Below are 23,043 nucleotides of genomic sequence, written 5' to 3'. Positions count from 1 at the left end.
GGCAACACCATATGTCAGTTTATCACTGACTTCGCTACGGTATGGTTGTCATTTCGTCCATCTATCTAATAACGTGATAGATGAATGGAAAATAATTAACTTTATCGGAGCGAAGATATTCGCTTTTTAATCTCGAACGTCACGCCGCGTGTGCTTTATCAAACGAGTGTTATAAAAAGATTCACATTACACTACAAACCGCCATGATCGATGGAAGAAACAAAGATGGCGGAATAATACGGTGATCCTAACCAAATTGTTTTGCGGTGTGTAGCGTTATGTGCTGTGGTGAGTGGAGGCTGCAGCTGTGTCGAGGCGCTTGAGAGAGGAAGAGAGGAGCGATGGGGGCGCGGCCGGGGTGATGCCGCCGGCCGGCCGCGGGGCCATGGCGGCCGAAGAAGAACGCCCGCCGCTCGCTCTCTTCACTGCTGTATTCGACTACGTTGCCCAAGGCGAAGACGAGCTCTCCCTTCGGCGCGGAGAGATAGTTGAAGTTCTTTCCAAAGACGCAAACATTTCGGGGGACGAAGGATGGTGGACGGGGAAAATCGGGGACCGCGTTGGTATATTCCCGGCCGAGTACGTCACAGAAGAGGACCCTTTAGCTGTGGAACCACCCCGGGTGTCCTTTTCCGAGCTCAAACTCGAAGAAGTGATCGGCGTCGGTGGCTTTGGGAAAGTATACCGCGGCTATTGGAACGACGAAGTAGTCGCGGTGAAGGCGGCTCGACAAGACGCGAACGAAGATATCGAGGTGATCAAGGAGAGCGTACTACAGGAGGCACGATTATTTTGGGTGTTACAACACGAAAATATAGTGTCTTTGAAGGGTGTGTGTTTAGAAGAGCCGAATCTGTGTTTGGTAATGGAGTATGCCCGTGGAGGGCCTCTCAACAGAGTGTTGTCAGGACGTAAAATTCGACCAGACATCCTGGTGGATTGGGCGATACAGGTAGCCAAGGGAATGGCATACCTTCATGTTGGGGCACCTCTATCGCTCATACATCGCGACCTCAAGAGCTCTAATGGTAAGCGTTAATAACATAAGTGTTTTAAAAATTAAGTGTGTATCATATAATCTTGAAATTAATTAGTTACACTGTGATTAGGTATAAATTTCTATGACAAGCATCTGACAGCACATAAATCAAAATGAATTTATAAATTATATCACATAGATAAGACAAACTGAAGTAATTCTTCAGACCTAAATAAAGATTTTCTACTATTTTCTATGAACATTATTGAGTTTTGGAACTTAATAGATACTGTATGAGATGCAGCCCAAAAACAACTTACCAGCTGATCACCACACAAAGAAAGGATAAAAATCTTTTACTTGCTTCCTTATAACTTCTGGATAAAATAGTATCCTAAATTCAGTTTTATATGAAACAGAGGAACAGTGGGACAAATACATATTATTGCTGGTATATTTTGTTCATGGACAGGTAGGTACCATAATTGTACTTGATCCTTTAATTTTGTGTTTTGATATATACCTGTATTATATCATAATGTAGAGATTTTGGACTCATATGTGGTCAGGCCCTTGGTTCAGTAACTCTTAATGTTAGGTGGGTCATGAGCTTGACAAAGCCTTGCTGTACCATCTTTAGCTGTTGCACAAATTATACTTTGGCCTTAACCATGGTAATCCTTTTGTACCAATACAATCCAGACAAGAGGTAGTTTAAGGTGTCATTGACAATGTCTGATATATTGCTAAGGATAGCCTATCAAAATAGAATTTGCGTTATTTTAAAATAGTATATTTTGTTGTAGTTTACAATGTGCAATATGCTTATGCTCTGGGTTAATGATGGGTGTACCAGTTATTGAAGAGTGATGTTTACAAATTTATCTACTACAGGGTTTTCTATGTGTCGTACATTTCTTAAGTTTTGTAAAGTAAATGGTTTAATAATCTCACATACTCCTCCTCCTCCTTGCATCGTGTTCCTCAGTGCTGAGGTCGTTGATAGCGACTTGATTTTGGAGTCTAATGTTGACTTCATTTGATTGGACCTGTGTGTGGTACTACACCCCTTTGGCCTCCTTCCTTCCACTTAGTAATGGTTCCAGTGTAATGTGTAGTTTTTCGAGATTGTCAGCCTTCTCCCTCACAATGTGAAGTTGTGTCTCAGATTGTGGTTCACATAATTATACACAATATAAATTCTGCATTGTCATTATTTTATTGTGCAAACCAATCAACAGGCACATAGACATCATAGTTTAATGACACCACTCATCCTGGGAGAAGACTTAGTCTATTGTTGTCATATTATGACTCCATCCATATAACCTTAAACGATCATAAATGTGTAAATTCTTCAAGTAATCCAGCATCTTGAAGTCGTTGAAAATTATGTTGAAAGTTTCTCTCATTTAGATAGATAAGTAGATAGATACAAATAAAGTTAATAAAAATATTTGAACCATTTCTAAAATTAATGATAAGAAAGTACAGTAGAAAATAGACCTTGCTCTGTTTTGGCTATTTATAAATGAATTGTTAATGATCGGACAGATAATGGAAACAACTAATCTGATGTTACGTTGTTCCCAAATACCATTGATTTGACAAAGTGAGTGCTACTGACAACCAGAATCTGACTGAAGCTTTAATAATGTAATACAGTTTCCTTAGAACTAGATGGAATGGTTGTACTTAACTATCCAAGTATATAATATGACTTACCAACAGTAGAATTAGAATCCTCTAAATCTTAATTATACATAAAAATTGATCATTTAAGCAACAAAAAAATATCCCACACAACTTTTTCTTGTCTTCACCCACATTTGTTGAGCATTTTAAAATTGATACTGACTGTAATTTAAAAACTCCTAATTATACCAACAGTTTGTCTATATTTATCTCATTACATGTCGTTAATGTGTGTATACACACACATATAATTTTCATTTTAGTTTATAATTTAAATTTAAGTGTTACTCGATGAAGTTTATGTCTCACATAATTAGTATAATTTTTAGGCTATGTTCTCCAGCATGGAGCTTTGGTTTTGTTATTTTTAAAACACATATTATTGTACATTTTAAATTTATGACTCAAACACACTATTTCTAACGCAATTATACACAAAATTATAAACTAAAATCCACAAATTTCGAATTTGGAGGCAAATGTTTATTTTAAAGCAAAAAATGTACTCCTAATTATTTGTTTATTGTATGAATTGTTTTCTACAGTAGGACAAAGAAACTTACCTTGCTTGTAAGTATTTTTGGAGTTGAAAATTAATATGAAATGTAATTATCGGAAACTCATGTGTTCATTATTGGTTATATTATCTTTGTTTTTGAATAATGTACATAGCAAAAACAAAACAAAGTCATTGCGTAACCAATAGCATATTCAATACATGCAATTTACTATTGTGCGTAATATGTATTTTAAACAAAGCAAATGAACATTTATTAAATTTCTTCTACACTCATTACTATTATTGTGAAGTAGGTCAGACTATTGCAGTGTTAAGGGTCTGCGACCCCTTTATACTGTGTAAAATAATATAATTTACAATTATGATTATTTAACATTATGAATTAATGGTCTATAGATAGGTAGGTAACTTTTGTGTATATAATCAAATTTATTTTGCAGTTTTAATTTTTTTTTTTTTTTTGTTGCCCTTGTAGGCAGACGTGCATACGGCCCACCTGATGGTGAGTGGTTACCGTCGCTCATGGACTTCAGCAATGCCAGGGGCAGAGCCAAGCCGCTGCCTACCGCTTAATACTCTCCATAAGCCTCGTTTGAAGAAGGACAATTTATACATACGTTTACTATTGTGGTATAGTAAGAGTGTGATGTTTTGTGATAGTGCTTTTTTTTTTAAGGGATTTTATGACCTGGTAACGGAGACATTTAAGTCATGTCTTATTTTAATTTATATTCATATTTTTATGAAAAATGATATTATGGAGTGAAATGAAATGAAGATGATTAATTTGAGACATTAATCAACTGGGATGAAATTAAATGAGATGATACGGGATGAAATATAATCTCAGTAAAATGGTGGTCATTTACTAAGATTTTTTTTAGTGGAATTTTTGGAGGATCCCGAGAAGTTATGTCCAGTGGCTTTAGTTCATTTTCCCACATTTGTGCATTTTCACAGATATTAAACAGTTAATAAACCACCATTATTACACATTTAAACCTGAAAAAACACTAAATAGACAAGATAAAACAAATCACACAACTTCACTCCTCGTGTTCCCGCCAAAAAGTCCTGTGATAGTGCAGAAAGAAAAAAGATTAGATAAATGCTTTTCTTATGGTGGGCCAGTGAGACAGAACCGTAAATAATTTTGCATTGAAATAACTAATAACCCAAAACTCTTCATGGCAGAAACAGGCATAATTCACACTAAAGTGTCGGTTCCCTGTGAGCTTTGCTAAAATGTATATTATGAAAATAATAAAAAATGAACTTATTTCACTAGCTAGTTAAATTACCTTAAATGACCTAAACTAATTTGTGAATGTTATTAATACAAAATTTTATTTTAAATTCTAAAATTAAATTTTACATTGTCAAAGGAAGTAAACAATCTTACGTTCCATATAATTAAAAATGGTCGCTAATGCGCTTCGGCAATGTTAACAAATAAAAAAATACGACATACTACTTTCACATACTATTTAAAAAAATATGCAATGAAATTTTCGTGTTATATGCATCCCACAATAAATACGCTATGTCCATTTGTTGAAAATCATACATTCTGAGCATAGTTGCGAAGTGTGAATAAAAATTCAAATAACCAACCCTCTTGGAACTTCCCCTAAAAAGGGCTCCCTTTCTCGCTTGCTAATCCGCTGAAAGATGCCGACATACACCTACGTAGGTAGGAAATTGGATAACTTCGTAGGATTTTAACCTTTTCTTGTATGTACTTGTGTTTTCTTCGAGTTTTGTTAAATTGGATGGTTATTTGTTACGATAACACGCAGTTGTTTTGTTTAGAAAAATGCCTCTATTTTGCGTCGCTTGCTTCAATGAAGGTCGTTTTGGCTAAGTCACCATCGTGAGAAAAGTTGGCTCACAAAGCCGTTCAATATTTAGCAAACTTGATCGAGCCAACTGATGGACCTCCGGCTCTCGATAATTTCCTTTTCACATTGATTAAAATCCAATTAAAATAAATTTTGTAGATTATAATCATGAATCATTGAAAGACAAGGCTGGTGATTATGTTTAACTTTCCTAGTTTTAATTTTTCATATTCGAGACATAAATTAGGATATTCGCGTTTTTCAACTTTACAAATTGAATTTAATTTAAATTCTTAATCTGAATTTATATTCTTCGTTTGAAAATATTCATGGAATCAATAATGTGATCAATTTTATAAAATTAAATACAAGATTTACTTAGCATAATATTATATTTAATTTAGTACTCTAGTTTAAGGATCATTCTGAAATAACAGATAGAAATTACGATATTTGTCAGACTCGCTTGTTGATCCATTTGTAAGAGAGTTTCACCGATCGATAGGTGTATGAATGTATAATATATGTTAGCAACATAAACGCGGATCGTGTGTCCGGGGGTCGCGTTCTGCACGCGCCTTGCTTCGCTGTTGACATACTAGTTACGAACCTGTTATTGTAACATGCGCGAATGTTTTGACACATTCAAGTTTCACAACGCGAGCAAGGAGAAAATTTGTCAATTGAAAAAGTGGTTTAATTTTTTTGGTCAAAATGAATACTAATTAATTTCTGAAAAGTGTTTTTTTTTCGTACCTATGCTGATAGCCCTTGAAAGGCTATTTCAGCTTCGCCTTGACGTGTAGGTGAGCTCACGGGGCTCAAATCGAAAGTGTTGTTAACACTGACCCTAGTAAAAGCAGTGCTTCGCAGAATCTACTACCGGATCGGAAACGCGACGCTCTGAGAAGATTCCGCAAGAAACTCAGTGGGCTGTGTCTATGGGTTAATTTACTCGTCGAGCCCTTGTCACAAGCGACGGGTTCGGCGAGGAAGGTGACCGGTGCTTGAGGTACCTAAAAGCACCGTTAATAGATCGGGAGGATCCGTAATGACGTGTTTAGGGCGACGTCAGCTATTTACAAAAAAGTGCATTAAATCTTCATTAACTAAATTGTATACACATTATATATGCAGTAAATGGGTTTTGCTTTTATTAATAGAAAATATTACCTTAGAGCTTACTTGCCCTTTGTATCATTTGTTTGTTTGACTTCCAAAAAGTTACATGGTTTTTAATCTTCCGTGGTCCTTTTTAATTAAATTCGTACTGACCACTTCCGCGATGAAAGATTAAAATCAGGCCCGCAAAATTAATATACATACTTGTGTAATAATCACAGGCAAATTGTGGTCCGCGTTTCCGTATAGCACCATCACCATTGCCATTGCCATCCTGACGCAAAACAGTTACACGTTTCTGGTTGACGAATGGAGCAATTGTCATATCGAGGGGTGAAAGGCTAATTTGGTTTAAGCGACGTTTTCAATGTGTGCCATTTAAAGCTTAACATTTTCTCGTCCTCAGCTGTTTTAATGGGGTAAACTTAATTGAATATGCAATTTCGAAAAGGGTACATGTCGCATATTGTGTCAAATACGTTTTTTCATATACATGTAGTTTTGAGGCTTACCTACACCTATTTTATAATAATTCCAGTGATTTTCAATTGCTAATTAACACAAAAATATTTCTCATAGGTTAATTTTTTTTTAAATTTACGCTGCATTAGAAAATAATCAGTTTTTTTTTTCATTTCCTGAATATTTTACATTATCAGAGATGTGCCCTTTTCGAAATTGCATATTCAATTGAAGTTGAAGTAAAAAAATTGAATCCGGCATCATTGGACGGAGAAAATTTCGCGAATTCCGTATGTAATATAACTCAATATCACCCTTAGATGTCGCTTAAACTAAATAGCCTTTTACCCCTCGATATAATACAATTGAAATTTCGTCCTCGTGTCTCAATGTGGGTAGGTGGACGAATTTTTATTATGGTGTATCGTGTTTTTACTGGTGGTGGGACCTCTTGTAAGTCCGCGCGGGTAGGTACCACCGCCCTGCCTATTTCTGCCGTGAAGCAGTAATGCGTTTCGGTTTGAAGTGTGGGGCAACCGTTGTAACTATACTTGAGACCTTAGAACTTATATCTCAAGGTGGGTGGCGCATTTACGTCGTAGATGTCTATGGGCTCCAGTAACCACTTAACACCAGGAGGGCTGTGGGCTCGTCCACCCATCTAGCAATTTAAAAAAAACCGCGTAATACCGATTGAACATGCTGAATTCATCTGACCATATACAACAAATACGTTATCATTTAAAAAGTATTCTGCACTTACAATTTAGCTTTTTACCATCTGGTGGTAGGACCTCTTGTGAGTCCGCGCGGGTGGGTACCACCACCCTGCCTATTTCTGTCGTGAAGTAGTAATGCGTTTCGGTTTGAAGGGTGGGGTAGCCGTTGTATCTATACTTGAGAGTTTAAAACTTAGATCTCAAGGTGGGTGGCGCATTTACGTTGTAGATGTCTATGGGCTCCAGTAACCACTTAACACCAGGTGGGCTGTGAGCTCGTCCACCCATTTAAAAAATAAATAAAAGGAAAAAAGTGTAAGTAAATCTTTATAATAATATATTTGTAAGCTAAACTCTCGAACGGCCTCGTCGAATACACCCCCTCAAACGCAGTTCCGCGCCACGGAGCGTGCCTAATTCATTTAAACTTAACCCTATTCGGGAAGCACTGTTGCGTTATATTCGAATTATTTTATGACTATAGCCCGTTTAAATGTTTGTCAATTTCGCAATACGAGCGAAACGATATTGTATCTACTATATAGGTTAAGATAAGCGGAAACTTAATTAATCAAGTTTTTTTTAATATTTATGTGTAAATTATTATGTCATCGCACTGCAGCAGTCTGCTCGATATTTGTAAATATAAAAGCGATGGGAATTGCAGTTTTTAAAAAAAAAATGTTTTATCACACATTTTTTTTTAAAATACCCACAATTTTGGGTCTGCGGAGGGACTTCGGTTCCCTCTGTATTTTGTACCGCATGTTCCATGGGGAGTGCTCTGAGGAATTGTTCGAGATGATACCAACGTCTCGTTTTTACCATCGCACCGTCCGCCACCGGAGTAGAGGCCATCCATACTACCTGGAGCCACTGCGGTCATCCACAGTGCGTTTCCAGAGATCTTTTTTACCACGTACCATCCGGCTATGGAATGAGCTCCCCTCCACGGTGTTTCCCGAGCGCTATGACATGTCCTTTTTCAAACGAGGCCTGTGGAGAGTATTAAGCGGTAGGCAGCGGCTTGGCTCTGCCCTTGGCATTGCTGAAGTCCATGGGCGACGGTAACCACTCACCATCAGGTGGGCCGTACGCTCGTCTGCCTACAAAGGCAAAAAAAAAAAAAAATGATTTTCTCCAATTTGAAATGGGGTTGGCTTCCGGAGTCCGGTAGAAATTGCCTGACCGCAATTATCTATCGATTTGTAGTTTTTCCAAGCGTAGAGAGTGACCTAGTCATTTCATAATCTCTTCGTCCAACTGAACACTCACTTAAAGCTTTCCTTCGTTAAGAACGGTTAGCTGGTAGAAAACTCAATTGTTGAGTTAAGCTCGCCATTTTTTATATCTTACGCAATTACTGTAATATTAACTGTCTGTACAATAAAGAATAAAGAATAAAGAACATTCCGGCGCGCCTACTGCTATGCGGCTGTCTTGGCCGCCATCGATTTTTCTTGATTTAGTAGTGGTGGTTCGCCTCCTTGCTCGGATTGAGAACATCAGCTTGCTGTTGGGTCTAAAAATCAATCACAGCAAAACCAAAGTGATGATTGTGGATCGAACCAACAGCCTTGAACTAACGGGAACGCTGAACCTTGACATCGTGAGCGACTTCCTCTACCTAGGGTCTAACATTAATAACACAGGATCATGCGAAAAAGAGATAAGGAGACGTATAGGGATGGCCAAAAATGCAATGTCCCAGCTGCATAAGATATGGAGAGACCGTAAAATCACGCGAAAAACTAAAACCAAATTGGTACAGGACGCAGTCCCACGAGATGGTCGGACCAAATACGATCTTCTCTGAGCATCAATTTCCATAATGCCCTTCATGAAGCAAAGGATCGCGGCAGATGGAGGGAAGTCGTATGGGAGAAACTGATGCAGCGGGGGAGTCTCGACCCTCAGTAATGAGGAAAACGACGCGAGGAGGAGGAGTAGTGGTGGTAGGGTGGTAGGGCGTTTTGTGAGTTCGCATGAGTAGGTACCACCAACCTGCAGACCAAGATTGATAGGGGTAGGCAGCGGTTTGGCTCTGCCCCTGGCATTGCTGAAGTCCATGGGCGACGATAACCTCTTACCATCAGGTGGGCCGTATGCTCGTCCGTCTACAAGGGCAATAAAAAAAACGCAAAATATTTCTTTCCTTTCCGTCGTTACACGCAACAATACTACAGGTCTGATACCGATAACAGGCCATAAAATTAAGTCGGACGCATCGTAAAATCCTGTCCGATTGTTATCCCTGGTTTAAAGCAAACTAGTTCACAACGGTGCCTTTTCCAATGTTATCAATGGCTTTTTATGATTAGAGTCAGTTTTACTACCGGAGTATTGTCTTGCGACATTCTTGAGATTAGAGATTTGGGGTGCGGTTTGGGGTGTGCGAAAAGACGACAAATACTTGTGAAACTTTTAAGTTTTGTTTGAGTGCAAATGTCGTTTTCACATATTTTTCCTGGTGGTAAGACGTCTTTTGAGTTCGCACGGGTAGGTACCACCGCCCTGCCAATTTCTGCCGTGAAGCAGTAATGCGTTTCGGTTTGAACGGATGAGGCAGCCGTTGTAACTATACTGTGACCTTAGAACTCATATCTCAAGGTTGGTGGTGGCATTTACGTTGTAGATGTCTATGGGCTTCGATAACCACTTAACATCAAGTGGGCTGTGATCTCGTCCACACGTTTATGCAATAAATAAAAATATATTGAGTAGGTATAGTTAGGTAGGTATAGGCTTATCAGTGAGCAAAAAAATGTACGTAATTACGAGAGACAGAGGTCTGCTCAACAGAGTTAGGTAAATTGGTAAAACGTATTTCTTACATTCTACTAACAGGCAAGGAAAGTTATTGGTGTGCTAAAGCCGCATGAGTTGGAATTTTCCGTATTGCTCTTAAGGCTCCTCTGGTGGTAAGTGATTACCGGAGTATAGAAATAGTGTGAATGCTCACACATACGAGTCATGAGATCGAAATCTTAATTGCATTGCATAACGGTTGTCCCACCCAACAAACCAGAAGGCGTGACTGATTCACGGCTTAATGATGGTACCTACTTGTGTCAATTTATAAAAGACTTTACTTGTCTTTACGAACTGTCTTGCCCAGGCAGTGGAAAACATGGACTTCTCTTTCATGGTGGTTTGTAATATTAGGCTTGTCTTAATGAGTACTGTTTTACTATATTATAGTAGAAGGTAGTAGTTATAAAAAACAAAACAATTACCGTTATTCAAATTTTTATCGCTTTGGATGAATAGACGAGTGCATAGCCCACTCAGTATTAAGTGGTCGCCGAAACTCATAGATAAATCAACATGATGCCACGCCACCCACCTTAGGTTCGGAGATGAAGTCGAATTGAAGAAATGTAGTGTAAGCATATTATACCAATATTTAAGGCAAACCCACTGCTGTACTCATTTATTTGACTTTCGTTAAATAAATAATTGAGATGATAGGCATTAAAAATTATACACGTGGAAATAGGCTGAATGTCAGGTGACTTAGGCTACTTCACTAATATATAGTACATTACGTAATGTACTTCAATAAAATATGTATGAAATTAACAGTATTAACGATAGGTAGCGACTCACTCGGGCATTGCTGACGTCGATGGGCGACAGTAACTACTCACTATCAGGTGGGCCGTATGCTCGTCTGCCTACAAGGGCAATAAAAATAATCAATTACTAATAACCGAAGTATTAAACAAAAAAACGGGCAAATGATTTTCTAATATTAGTATCCAGCAAGTTTATCTTTTGCTTAGACGCGGCATACGTTTAGTCTAGGGGTGAACGACCTTTTTAATCAATTGGCCAATTTAAATTTAATATTATTTTGGCGTGCCGCACATTAATTAACTCTTATTAATAATTTACGAAACTTAATTTATAATAAATATTAGAATAAAAAATGTAAAACAAAAAATAAGTAAAGTATTTCATATAAAAATTATAATGCAAGAAAATAACAGAAAAACGAATTGATGGGAGAAAATCGATAAAATAAATTCAATTTTAGAAATGCTTGGCGGGCCGCGTGTTTTGCACATCCTTGTTCTAATCGGATGAATGCCATTTACTATAAAATTAAATAGTAACTTAAACAAATCCAAGTTAATTTAAAATATATTGAATTATTCTTGACACCTAAAGGGCCGTGGGAAAACATGCCACGACGGTACAATGTCATTTTTTTCTCATTTCAGCTACGTCACTGTCTATAAAGGAAACGTTGCGAATTAATCTCTAAATGTAAAGGAACAAAACACATATCTCAATGTCATCTATCGACATTTAATCTATTTTTATTGATCCATGTTTAGTTAAGATTAATGTTTTATATGCACAGATCGAGTCTATTGGTTTCTATTATATGTATGTTTTGTACTAATTATTTTTTGTTTGCATAATATAATATGTGTTTTTGTAACTCTTCGGTTTTCGCTGGTCGTGGAAATAATAAAAACTAATTTTACGATTTAATCTCGCCACGAAAACTAAAGTATTGGAAATATAGAAAATGATAAACGTGAGCCCATTGAGTTTTTCGTCGGATCTTTTTAGTGGGTCGCGATTCTGATCCGGTGGTAGATTCTGCGGCTTTTCGGTAGATTCTAGAGGCTTAGACTATCAGTGAATAGATGGAAAAAAATTGATAAACGTAAGGTTTATTGCTTATATGAGTGGGCGAGCTCACAGCCCACTTGGTGTTAAGTGGCTACTGGAGCCCATAGACATCTACGACGTAAATGCGCCACCCACCTGGCACCTTGAGATAAGTTCTAAGGTCCTGAGATCGTTGTAATTATACTAATATAATTTGAACGGCTGCCCCGCCCTTCAAACGCGCGGGCTCACAAGAGGTCCTACCACCAGTAAATGGTCCTACCACCAGTACCTATGCCACGAATTACCGAAATCCTTGTCTGAATTCAAATAAATGAACACGTATGAACGAGTCCATAAAATCATTCGCAAACATCTTGATTAGCCGCCTCTTTATCAGTCCATTTGCTGTGTTAATGACATTAGCGATAAAATAAACTTAATATTCACATACATATTTTACGGTCTTGCCTGTGCGACGTTGTATTTACTTACGTGACAATATTCACGTAATATTATGTTTCAATGACTTTGTTTATATGAAACTTAGTTTGAGCAACAGTATCATAGTTGAATATGTATTTATTGGCAAGATAATTAGTCATCATTAATTTTGTAAGCCCTAGCAGATCAACCATGGCATAGTTTTGTGTGTTGATATTTAAGATGATTATTCGGCTTGAGGGTGAGATGGTGAGGTTATTCTAACATAATCAAAACTGACCTCTTGTGTGAAGGTCAACAAGATAAAAAGAGAGATATGACAGTTCCGCGAAATAAATAAACAAGACGGCTCTACCACCAGCAATTATATTTTTTTTTTGCGAGTTTAATTGTATAACAAGACCGTTTCACTTCATCGCGTTAGGTTTAAAATTTATTGTCACTGACAAACAGGCAAAATTCATATTAAATAAGTAGTTAATAAAATTCATAAAAAAATTCTTCAAACCCAACCCCACTTGTAACATTTTCGTAGGTTAGTTGATCAATGTTAACCTTTACTAATTTGGTGTTATCACTATTTCCTCAGACAATATTGGAATAAACATCATAATAAAATCTAAAACGAATTAAAGAGCTGCTTCCGCTCGCAGACAACGTTGTTGGGAAAACCCATTAGTTAATATTTTGTTTTAGCAGTGATATATATTTTTTTCTTATCACTAATAAACTAATAACTCTTAATTAAATAACAAAAAAAGCGATAAACTTATTTACGGTCAAGGTGGTCTTTATCTACTCGTAGCTAAACTAAATTTGCCGACCATAAGCTGCAGTTTGGTTATGGCCCTGACATTGCTAACGTATATGAATGACGGTGACCACTCATCATCAGATGGACGGTATTCTCGTGAGCCTCCGAAGGCATGTATAAATGCTTTTAATTTGATAATTTACATTTAAATTTACACGATTCTTTATACAAATTTTAGACACGATTAAGTTTGACGCTTACAAAGTATTTTATACATAATTATAGCATCAGCACCATTCCCCCTCCTAATAAGAGACGTCAATTAGATTATGCTATAATTATATTTGAACTGAAAGCACGCCTGCCTTGTGCTATCTCTTACAGCTATTATAATGGTGTGCTCACCTGTGTGCTTAGTGTGAGTTTTTTAACGTTCTCGATAGCGTAAAAGTTAACTCATATAATTTGTATGTATGGAATGGGATCGTTTGCGTACGTTTGCCGCTAGGGGCGCTGTTGCAACTGCATACAAAATTGGTTTAAATTTTACGCTAACGTTAAGATTTTACAAGAACGTTAAGATACTAGCACTAAACACACTGTCCGCTATGTGCCCGAACGTTTAGGAATAAGATCGGCTATGCTAGTCCCACACGAGCACACCGTGATAATTAGATACGGACTTTGAAAGTAGGTACGGCTAGTAGTAATTATATTTGACAAATCCAGTATTTGAGATAATCGTTAAATTCTTTCCTGGAATCTCGGTAATCTTACATAACCAAACAGTAAAGAGTATTTTTATATCCCATCGAGTGGATATACAAGAACAGAAACAAAAACAGAATAAATATGTGCCTTTAAGGACCTAAAAACTGGAACTAATCAATGTTTATTTATTTTGAAATGCCCTCAGTACTTAATCAAAAGGGTGATATTAAATAACAGTAGACTCATTTAAATTTTTTCATATTATTCCTATCCCACACACCTTCAAACGTTCTTGTCAGTCTCCCACACCGCTTCATTAGTGGGTGACTGACCTTACTGTCACACTTATTGCTTACAATGCAATAAACTTAATTACGGGACTATCAAAGTTTTGTTATGATCATTTCGAAACGTAACCGTATCTGTCATAAAACAATCATGGCTTTCGTTTGAGAACGATCGTATACTGTTATCATAATTTCAATTGCAGTCCCGAAATGGTCTTACAATTTTAACGTACTGTAACGTGATTTTTTTATATCGGCTGTGTATTTATCTCAAAATCGGAATGCAAACGATCAACAGTGTAAGACTCGGGTTCCAAAGCCAGGAAATAAATACACAGATTGCAATAGTCCACTTAATTCTGTAGGTATTGTTTTATTTGTAACTCCACTTGTACAATCTCTAGATATGTGCTCACTACTGAATACACTTTTTTTGTCCCGGTTTTTTCAGACTACCGCCTTTTTTATTATGTCACGTTCCCACTACTGTAATTGCTCCCACCAACAGTGTTGCTATTTGGCAATTCGAAAATTGCCTTAACATTAACAAATTTAATTATTTAACAACAAACCTTACAGCAGGATGTGTTTCTGCAAGATCAATTCAAACATGATCGCGACCTCGTTTCAGATCCGCGTTAATGAACAAACAAAATCGAAAAGTGACAAGTCGCAATTGAAACTAAATTATAACGTACGTGTACCGTGGGATCTAGAGATTATTCCTTTCATACGACGCATTTAGATTAATATTCTGTTTTTTTTTTTTTTTTTTAAATGAATGAATATGGATGAAGTGTTACGCGATGTGTGTGTGTGACTGTAATACCGGATTATCGAACGTCAAGTGGTTAATGAACTCTGGCCCGTTCGATTTTACAATACGGAGAAATGCGGATCTAGTTTTTTTTATTTTCTATCTAGTAGGATCTAGTTTTATTTATTATATCTAGTTTAGTTTGCGTAATTACTCGTGGAAGGACCTCTTTGAGAGTTCGCGCGGGTAGGTACCACCACCCTGCCTATTTCTGCCGTGAAGCAGTAACGCGTTTCGGTTTGAAGGGTGGGGCAGCCGTTGTAACTATACTTGCGATCTTAGAACTTATATCTCAAGTCGGGTGGCGCATTTACGTTGTAGATGTCTATGGGCTCCAGTAACCACTTAACATCAGGTGGGCTGTGAGCTCGTCCATCTAAGCAATAAAAAAAATAGTTTCTTGTTTATTTCATCTAAATTACCTTAATAGTATAATTTTAAAAACAATATTAAATTCTATTCAAATTATAAAATAGAACTTAATGAATCAGTTCAGATAATATAACTATAACAATAACTAGGATTCCTTTAGATTTTGTAGTTTTTAGATTGTCGAATAATAATAAAAAAACATCCTGCATGTTGAATCATTAATCATTGCCGTTAAGGTGCGGGTGTGCGAGATAGATAGCGAATTGAGCGATATTAAAGCGATGTTTTTATTACATTTTTCAATGATAAAAAACACAAGACACAGCAAACAAACCTGTTTGTGACAAGAATGTTTGCGCTAAGTGGGGATTGAACCGACGACCGACTCCTGCAGATACGCTTACTACTACGTCATCTGGTCATACTAGACTCTAGTTCGGTCTCTTCATTCGCATACCGATACGTCGAAATGCTTGTATTAAAACACCGCCAAATCAGTCCCGACTACGAGATGAGATCTCTAGTGATATAGTGGAGGGCAGGTGTGTCTACTCTGTACCGCTGCTTTGAAAAACTTTGCAAGTTTGAAAACTAAAGAAATCGAAATATTTAGGTACCGCGAGTAATTTGAAACTTCCATTTGTGACGATATTGTGGTCAGAGCCTAGGACGTAGAGGACCACACACCAATGCTTAGTACACCAAAGACCACTCGGTTGAGCCTTAAAATTGTTTGTTGGGAAAGTTGAGAGATCTAGCTACAACGTTGACTCAAAGTTGATCACGATACTTAATCAAAAAGCTTGGGTAACCGAAATCTGTACGTTTTTTCCTCTAGCTGTAAACAGAATTAGCTTTTTTTTTTATTGCTTAGATTGGTGGACGAGCTCACAGCCCACCTGGTGTTAAGTGGTTACTGGAGCCCATAGACATCTACAATGTAAATGCGCCACCTACCTTGAGATATAAGTTCTAAGGTCTCAAGTATAGTTACAACGTAGCCGTTGTAACTATACTGAGACCTTAGAACTATACTGAGCCGTTGTAACTATACTGAGACCTTAGAACTATTGCGAGCGCTCGGGTGAGGAGTCGAAAACAAATTCAGTTATGTATTAATATATTTTACTTATCCTTTTTTTTTTTTTTTGCTTAGACGTGTGAACGAGCTCACAGCCCACCTGGTGTTAAGTGATCACTGGAGCCCATAGACATCTACTACGTAAATGCGCCACCCACCCTGAGATATAAGTTGTAAGGTCTCAGTATAGTTACAACGGCTGCCCCACCTTTCAAACCGAAACGCATTACTGCTTCACGGCAGAAATAGGCGAGGTGGTGGTACCTATCCGCGCGCACTCACATGTCCTACCACCAGTTATTACGCAAACTATAATTTTGCACATTGCCGAATTAGATTCAAGTGGTCCGAACGTTCTCCGAAACGACCTGTCCATTAGACGACTGAGTCACACGCGCTGAAAGCGATTTTCCTAAATCGTTGTGAATCACCGCGGAAGAAATCGCTTTCGACAAAAGTAAATAGTTGGGCTGAGATTTATGCGTGCTGTATGTAAGTAATGTTTGCTGACTACTAACAAATCGATATCGCATATGGGTTATGTCGTCACCGTGTAAGATTGAAAGGCAGATAAGCCTAGCCTAATGCTGAGCAGATATCTGATCTAGTATTATACATCATATGATGAATTTCTGCGCACGATTTTAAACTTTAGCCATTAAAATATCCATCGTAAACAATCCTGCCTTTCAGAGTGAAATGCTTAATTGCTTTGCAAACATAACAATGATACACACAGTATTGTAGAATGATTAGTATGAGTAGTGACAGGACATACTGTAAGAATCCAATTCAGTCATTTAGATTTTTAAAGGAACATACGGAGCTCAACGTTTTCAATGTGTTATTTATCTTACTTATTTTTAAATATGCTCACGTGTCCATGGATCAAGATTGTTAGCTTTTTAACAGCATAGATAAACCTTAATATCTAGGTATATTTGCCTGCATGAATAGGTCGGATAGTTAGTTCATTATTGAAATAATAGTTTTAATTGTATTTAATATAGACACCCTACTATCTAAAGTACACATTCGAGCAAAGTAACTGGTACACTGCTGGCCAAACTACAACAAATATGGGATAACGGTCAAAAAGAAGTGGTGTTTAATTATAATTATTTTTGCTTCAACTACACCGAGGCATCAATCTATATCCAGCTTCAGATATTTGCTTAACACTAGATTCGATTTTCCAAAACGAAGCCGCAATCCTCAAGTGATTTTAGTGACATTGCTAAAATCACTTCATACCAAGCACAGCTCGTCTGGGAATTTGTCGATAAAATTATCCTTGTTTCTGTTACAGACGACGTATATATTTATACCCCCGCAGACAGTTTGGCAGCTATCGCTGCGCTCATTCATTCAACTTAAGTGCTCTCTTTGTTAGATTGATGGCTACTTTTTTGTATAATCCTGCTTTGTTGTTCGACGTCAATCTGGTTTTTGGGGTCAGAATAATTTCCTTCGAAGATGCTCGTTTAATAGTATTAAGCTATTGCGTCATATGTGGTCATGCCTAAAATCATCATGTAATCATCAATGTAATCCTGGAAAGCTATTTACCCGTAAACACTGAAATTGATTAGGATTTTCATTTTCACAGAGAATCGACATAGCTCTCGATCCGCCTTTGTAGTTGAGTATGTTACTCGGAAGTAATGTCTTCTATCCTCTGTACATATTTCCTTTTTCTTAACATTTACGTGAGCGATTCTCTTTTATCCGTTTTCGTCACCCATTCTTCTCTTCTGTTCTCACTCTAATATTGTTCAGACACTGAAATTCGTTGAATGACATGTATTAAAGTTTGTAAATCTGCTTGCCCTTAAATACAAAAGTCTTAAACTTTGACAACTAAAGAGATTTAAGATTAAACTGTATTAGGGTTTTGTTGGTGAGAAGCTATGATTAGTAGAGGTCTACTTATTAAATTGTTTTGGCAATGTTTTGCAACAAATTATGAAACACCATACCGGGCTAGATCCGCAAAAAGGTAGCGTTAATGTAATCTCATTACACAATAGTTATGCTTTTAATTTTAAAACTTCAGTTTTTGCTAATGCTGATGATCAGTAAAAACGTGCTCACGACCCACTTGGTAAGTATGTAGTTGCCGGATCTCATAAACATCGATACGTGAACACCTCCGCCCTGCTTGAGGCATGAGGCTGATGTCTAGACATTGTCGTTGTAGAACCTACCTTTCAAATCGGAAAGTAAACGTGTTTAGGACTTCGATGTCGGAACTTTGGAGGTATCTGATTCCAAATCAGAAGGTTGTGTGTTCAAATTACCATGTCATCCGGTTTGGGAGTATCGACAGAGAGATCTTCCACTGAGCGCCTAAAATTGCTCAGCATACCGACGCTTCGATTGTTTTATTATTCAGTACAACAGTACAAAAATGATCATTTAGGCATTTATACCAAAATAAATACTTGATGGTATTATTATTACTATTGTGGCCAAACGTTAATTGAGTAACGATGGTTATTTAACACACAGACAAGATTGAGTATCTTTTTAGGTATATTTAAGAACACGATTAAAATCCTTTGATATTACAACGAAAATGTATGATATTGTTATGAATCGTTGGCATTATTAAGTTTACGAAATAACTATAAATTAAACAATGAAACCACCTCGATGAAAACATATTTATTTATTAGGAAACGCTATGTAGCTTTATACGAGTTTATAAGGCGATGCGCTACTGGTGCCATGCTCAGACCGGCACAGCAAACCGGCCTAACCTTGGCAGGCCGTGCCACACCCGGGCCGGTACAGTGAACTAGGCCATAAATAATACACATAAATTAGTTATAGATAAGCAACTCAAGCACTCAACAAAAATGTTTACGGGCATCGGCCACTAGATGGCTTCGCTTCGATTAGTTTCTCATTGCTCCTGTAGATAGTAGTAACAAATTACCTATCCTATATTTTATTTTTAATGAAGGATTTTGTAAATTTTCTGAAACTACAAATTGATAAAATTAAATCTTTTTGTCTATAACAAATACTTACACTCTTGTATGATTTTTTTATTTTCTGTGTTTAGTTATACTATAATGAAATGCCTTAACTTTAACAACATATAAGCTTAGGGGCAACCGCTACAAGATGTCGCTAGTTTCCATACAAAAAAATATTTGTCTTCAAGTATCGCAGTTTCAGGGTCCTGAACTGGGCTGCACTACGGTGCTATGTGAAAATCAAGGAGATTGGAGATCTTAATTACATATGTAATATAAATTAACTTACTGACTGGTAAATAGAAGAGAGGAACACGACTGCCTCGAGTTACTCATTTGACCAAATTCCTTTATTTTTCGCAATAATGAAATAACACTTTTAATCATATTACTATCCGCAACTCGCTTCGTTAGAATAACCAAACCAAACCAGATTGACCAAATTATTCGTCTATTGTTATAGTAACGTTGATTTACTCCTCTGTTCTTCCCTCTCATTCTCATCTTGAGTAGCAAGGTAGAATGTTGTCTAATCCCGCACCATTTCTGTTAGCTTCCTGTTCATATCTCAATCGATTACTACAATACGAGCTCCAACATAAAGATGTACTCACATATTAAATAGACTACTTCACGTACACCTTGAATATTCGTCCTCACCAGACCTGTATAGATTACGGGATAATTCTTAGTCTTCAAAATGACTAGTTAAAAAAGTTTTCCGATAATCACCTCTACGTAACGATGTACCTTCGCCAGTATTCACGATCAGTTATGACCAGTGTCTTCCACAGACACAGCCCACTGAGTTTCTCGCCGGATCTTCTCAGTGGGTCGCGTTTCCGATCCGGTGGTAGATTATGCGAAGCACTGCTCTTGCTAGGGCCAGTGTTAGCAACACTCCGGTTTGAGCCCCGTGAGCTCACCTACATGTTAGGGCGAAACTGAAATAGCCTCTCAAGGCTCTCAGCATAGGCTTAAAAAAACAGTTATAATTTATTAAGAGCATCGTTTTAAAATACATTTTCCCAGCAAAGTGCACTTTACCTTCAAAAGCTAATAAAATACTTAGCGCAGCCTCGACTCGCCTGGAAGTTGTGTGGTCGAAACACGAAACACAATTTTATCTCAATAACGTAATTGTAGTTTACAAGACGTTGTGAAACGTAAGACTTGTCTTACACTAATTACTGTTCATAAATCTTTTAAGTACAACTATCTGGGTGCTCTATACGTATAATGAAGGGCTTCGTGTGATACTTTATGTGATGAGAGAATAAGGTTCACAATCGTACGTTTTATCATTTGTTTACATTATTCTTGTGAAATGTTATTGTCGTATTATAACCTAGTTTCCTTTGAAGTGCATTTCGGTAAGGACTAGTCCTAATAAAAAGTTTGAATGCTGTAGAGTTTTATGTTACAAATATAATTTTTTTAGGCAAACAAATGTGAGTTAAGGAGCGCACACCTGTCAGAAAAACGCTCACTATTGTCAAGATCTTTAATTTGTGTATTTAAAATACAAAGCACCCTGTGTAAGAATTAATATTTTTTTAATTTTAGAAATAGAATTGGGGAGGTATTCTTAAAAAATCCATTTTATTTAATGGCGGTAACGCGAGGAGTGAAGTTGTGTGATTTGTTTTATTTTGTCTATTTAGTGTTTCTTCGGCTTTAAATGTGTAATAATGGTGGTTTATTAACTGTGGGAAAATGAAACAAAGCCGCTGGACGTAACTTCTCGGGATCCTCCAAAAAGTTCACTGAAAAAATCTTAGTAAATGACCACAATTTTACTGAGATTATATTTCATCTCATATCATCTCATTTAATTTCATCCCAGTTGATTAATGTCTCAAATTAATCATCTTCATTTCATTTCACTCCATAATATCATTTTTCATAAAAATATGAATATACATTAAAATAAGACATGACTTAAAGGTCTTAGTTACCAGGTCATAAAATCCCTTAAAAAATATAATTAAATAGAAAAAAAATTGTAGTAGTAAGCATTGAAACTTTTTCTAGTGATTAAGTATCTGATAGGTAAGTGCAGTGTTTACAGTACAGTACAGTACAGTAATTCAGCACCTGACTTTTGTTATTGGTTTCTCTTCTTGTTTGTTTTAGTAAAAATGGACAATTCATTTCATTCATTCAACACTACATTTTTCACATTTAATAAAAACTAGACGTGCTAATTACCATGAAAAGTTTTACCAAACCAAAAAATATTGTAATTTATTTTGAAGACTAATATTTCGTAGTCAGTTTGAAGGCCCAGCTCATACTCATTATACCATTAAAGTTTGTTATCTTGCCACTGAATGTCACTACAAAAATAAATCAGTAACCGATAAGGAACTTCCAACGAAAAGTAACTTAAAACATAAACTTAGTAGGTTAATTGATTGTTACGTAATATTATATTTATCGTTGCTTTTTGTATAACCCTTCTTGATGGGAAGAACGAGGTATTATGGTTATACCTGTCCTTACGGGTTCATAAGAGGTCATACCACCAGTACTTCTATCATCTACTAATTGTAACCATTTTGTTGTTATAACGAAACGATATTAAAAGAGGATTAGAAGAATAGTTAAGAGGACCGTCAATAATCTAATTAACATCTTTGAAGTGCTTATTGTTGCCTATTCGAATATACCTCAAACAGCAACTGCAACTAAAAATACATTCTTACTCTTCCGATAAATTGTCATATTTGTGAGAGTGGCGACATTTTTTTTTATATTTTTTTTTATTGGTCACCAACATGTTATTATACATCAGCACAGAACATTACAGGTATCATATACATTGATTGAATGATAACACGTCCATCCTTTGATAATATTATGCGGTCAACGTATCAACCGGTAAGCAATAGCAGAACGCCGCCCTAAACACGTCATTACGGATCCTCCCGATCCATTAACGGTGCTTTTAGGTACCTCAAGCATCGGTCACCGTCCTCGCCGAACCCGTCGCTTGCGACGAAGGGCTCGGCGAGTAAATTAACCCACAGGTACAACCCGCTGAGTTTCTCGCCGGAACTTCTCAGTAGGTCGCGTTTTAGATCAGGTGGTAAATTCTGCGAACTGACCTTGCTAGGGCCAGTGCTCGCAACACCTCCGGTTTGAGCCCCAAGAGCTCACTTTCACGCTAGGGTAACGCTGAAATACCCTGTCAAGGCTAATCAAGCATAGGAAGAAAAAAAATTTGCAGAAAGAGCTTAGGTACAGAGTGGTAGGTATTATTATTACCGGCGATAACGTCATCGTGTAATTCAGATCTGAGATTGTATGTTTTCAAAGATATAAGGATAGTAGTTCGAATGTAGTAGAGTAGGATACTCGATCGAGTATTATATTAATTCATATCAATTTGTTGGTAGTGATCCGATGACAAAAATACGTCTTATTTTTAGAATTTAGATACTGAAAAGGAAAAGTGCTATTTACTAACAATTATAAATTGTTGAATTGTGTTACGTACATTGATTAACGCTTTGCTGCATTGATTACAAGCTTTGACTGCTAAGACAAGGCTCATGGGTTCTAATCCTACTTCGGGTAAACATCCCTCTCACGAATAGGTTTGTTTGCTCCGTATCTATTTGCTT

The 23,043-nt window shown here is 36.9% G+C and overlaps 1 protein-coding gene across 7 annotated transcripts in view; it reads left to right on the top strand.

The window, feature by feature from the left end:
- Positions 1-16: 16 nt before the first annotated feature.
- slpr (mitogen-activated protein kinase kinase kinase slipper) overlaps positions 17-23,043 on the top strand; it is a 55,221-nt gene continuing 32,194 nt past the window's right edge. For 4 of the 7 annotated variants that reach the window (XM_089734549.1, XM_089734547.1, XM_089734546.1 and 1 more), the window contains exon 1: positions 23-1,028. In XM_089734549.1, the coding sequence (XP_089590675.1) occupies positions 362-1,028 (667 nt within the window). In that variant the 5' untranslated portion in view covers positions 23-361. Of the gene's footprint in view, positions 1,029-23,043 lie in introns of all 7 variants that reach the window. The other 3 variants (XM_089734550.1, XM_089734548.1, XM_089734545.1) reach the window with 1 other exon arrangement.

This window comes from Bombyx mandarina, chromosome 18, assembly GCF_030267445.1.
Source record: "Bombyx mandarina strain Sakado chromosome 18, ASM3026744v2".
Lineage (NCBI taxonomy): Eukaryota > Metazoa > Arthropoda > Insecta > Lepidoptera > Bombycidae > Bombyx > Bombyx mandarina.
The sequence above is the reverse complement of the archived record's forward strand: the minus strand, read 5'-3'. Positions and strand labels throughout refer to the sequence as shown.